The 1,168-nt window shown below is 66.6% G+C and overlaps 1 protein-coding gene across 1 annotated transcript in view; it reads left to right on the top strand.

The window, feature by feature from the left end:
- The window catches only part of CORO2B (coronin 2B), a 10,235-nt gene that overhangs the window by 4,163 nt on the left and 4,904 nt on the right, over positions 1 to 1,168 (top strand). Inside the window, exon 3 of the mRNA XM_009647324.2 lies at positions 775 to 924. Coding sequence (XP_009645619.1) covers positions 775 to 924 — 150 coding nt within the window. The remainder of the gene's footprint in view (positions 1 to 774; positions 925 to 1,168) is intronic.

The following is a 1,168-nucleotide window of genomic DNA, read 5'->3' as shown; positions in this document are numbered from 1 at the left end:
CCCGCCGTGGGGAGGAGATGAGGGGGCAGAGCTCGGTCGTTTCACCCCTTCACCTGAACCGCGGGGACGTGCACCCACCACCAAACGCTGCCGGGCTTCGGGTGGCTCCGGGAAGGCGCAGGGCCGGCGGGACCCCAGGGCTCGCTGCTCGGATGGGTCCCGGCCGCTCGGGCACGGAGCGAGGCAGCTCCGATAAGCACACCGCGTCTTTGGCCCGGTGGCTTGCCATGGAGACGAAAGCATCTGTAACCGCTCCTTGGTGGCATTATCTGGAGCTGTTTAATTGAAGAGGAGATGCTATAGAAGCCTTATTCTGCCCCGGCACGTCGCCTCCTTTTGTTCAGCAAGCACCTTCCCTGCAGAGGCTTTTCTGGCTTGGGTTTAGCGCAGGTTTTCCCCGCTGGGTGGGCGGCAGCTCCCGGCGAGGCTGATGGCAGCGGGGGGGCCTCCCCTGGCCCCACTGCCCCTGGGAGCGCTGCATCGGCTCCATCGGGTCCCTTTCCTCGGCACCCACATTCCAGGGGTGAAACCGCTGCCTTTTTTTGGGGTACCCTTTTCCCCCGGTGCTTGTCGGGCTGATGGGATGGGCTCTCCGTGCTCCTGCCCTGCCCTCACAGGGGACCGGATCGACCCCTGGGACCTGCGTTCGGGTGCAGGATGAGGCCGCTGGCATCAGGGCACTGCCAGGATTCAGCAGCTCGGAACCCCCCTGGGTGGGTGTCGGGGTCCTCCCGGGGCTCCCAAACCCATCCCGACGCCTGCCCTGTCCCGCAGGTGCGGATCTGGGAAATCCCCGAGGGTGGCCTGAAGAGGAACATGACGGAGGCCGTCCTGGAGCTGTACGGGCACAGCCGGCGCGTCGGCCTCGTCGAGTGGCACCCCACCACCAACAACATCCTCTTCAGCGCCGGCTATGACTACAAGGTGAGCCCGGCCCCGCTCCCGGCGCTCGGCCGCTGCCTGGGGCTGCCCCTGCAAAGGCTTTCCCTGCTCCCAGCACGGGTGGGAGCCACCTGCGAGCAGCCAGGGCAGGATCCTGCTGGCTGGAAAAGAAATGACCCAGCGTGTCGTGCAGCAGGCGGTGCCAGCCCTCGTGCAAGGGTCTTGCACCCGGTCACAGAATCCCAGAATCCCAGCATGGCCGGGGCTGGCAGGGCCCTCCAGGATC

Source organism: Egretta garzetta, unplaced genomic scaffold (genome assembly GCF_000687185.1).
Source record: "Egretta garzetta isolate BGI_Z169 unplaced genomic scaffold, ASM68718v1 scaffold331, whole genome shotgun sequence".
NCBI lineage: Eukaryota > Metazoa > Chordata > Aves > Pelecaniformes > Ardeidae > Egretta > Egretta garzetta.
The sequence above is the reverse complement of the archived record's forward strand: the minus strand, read 5'-3'. Positions and strand labels throughout refer to the sequence as shown.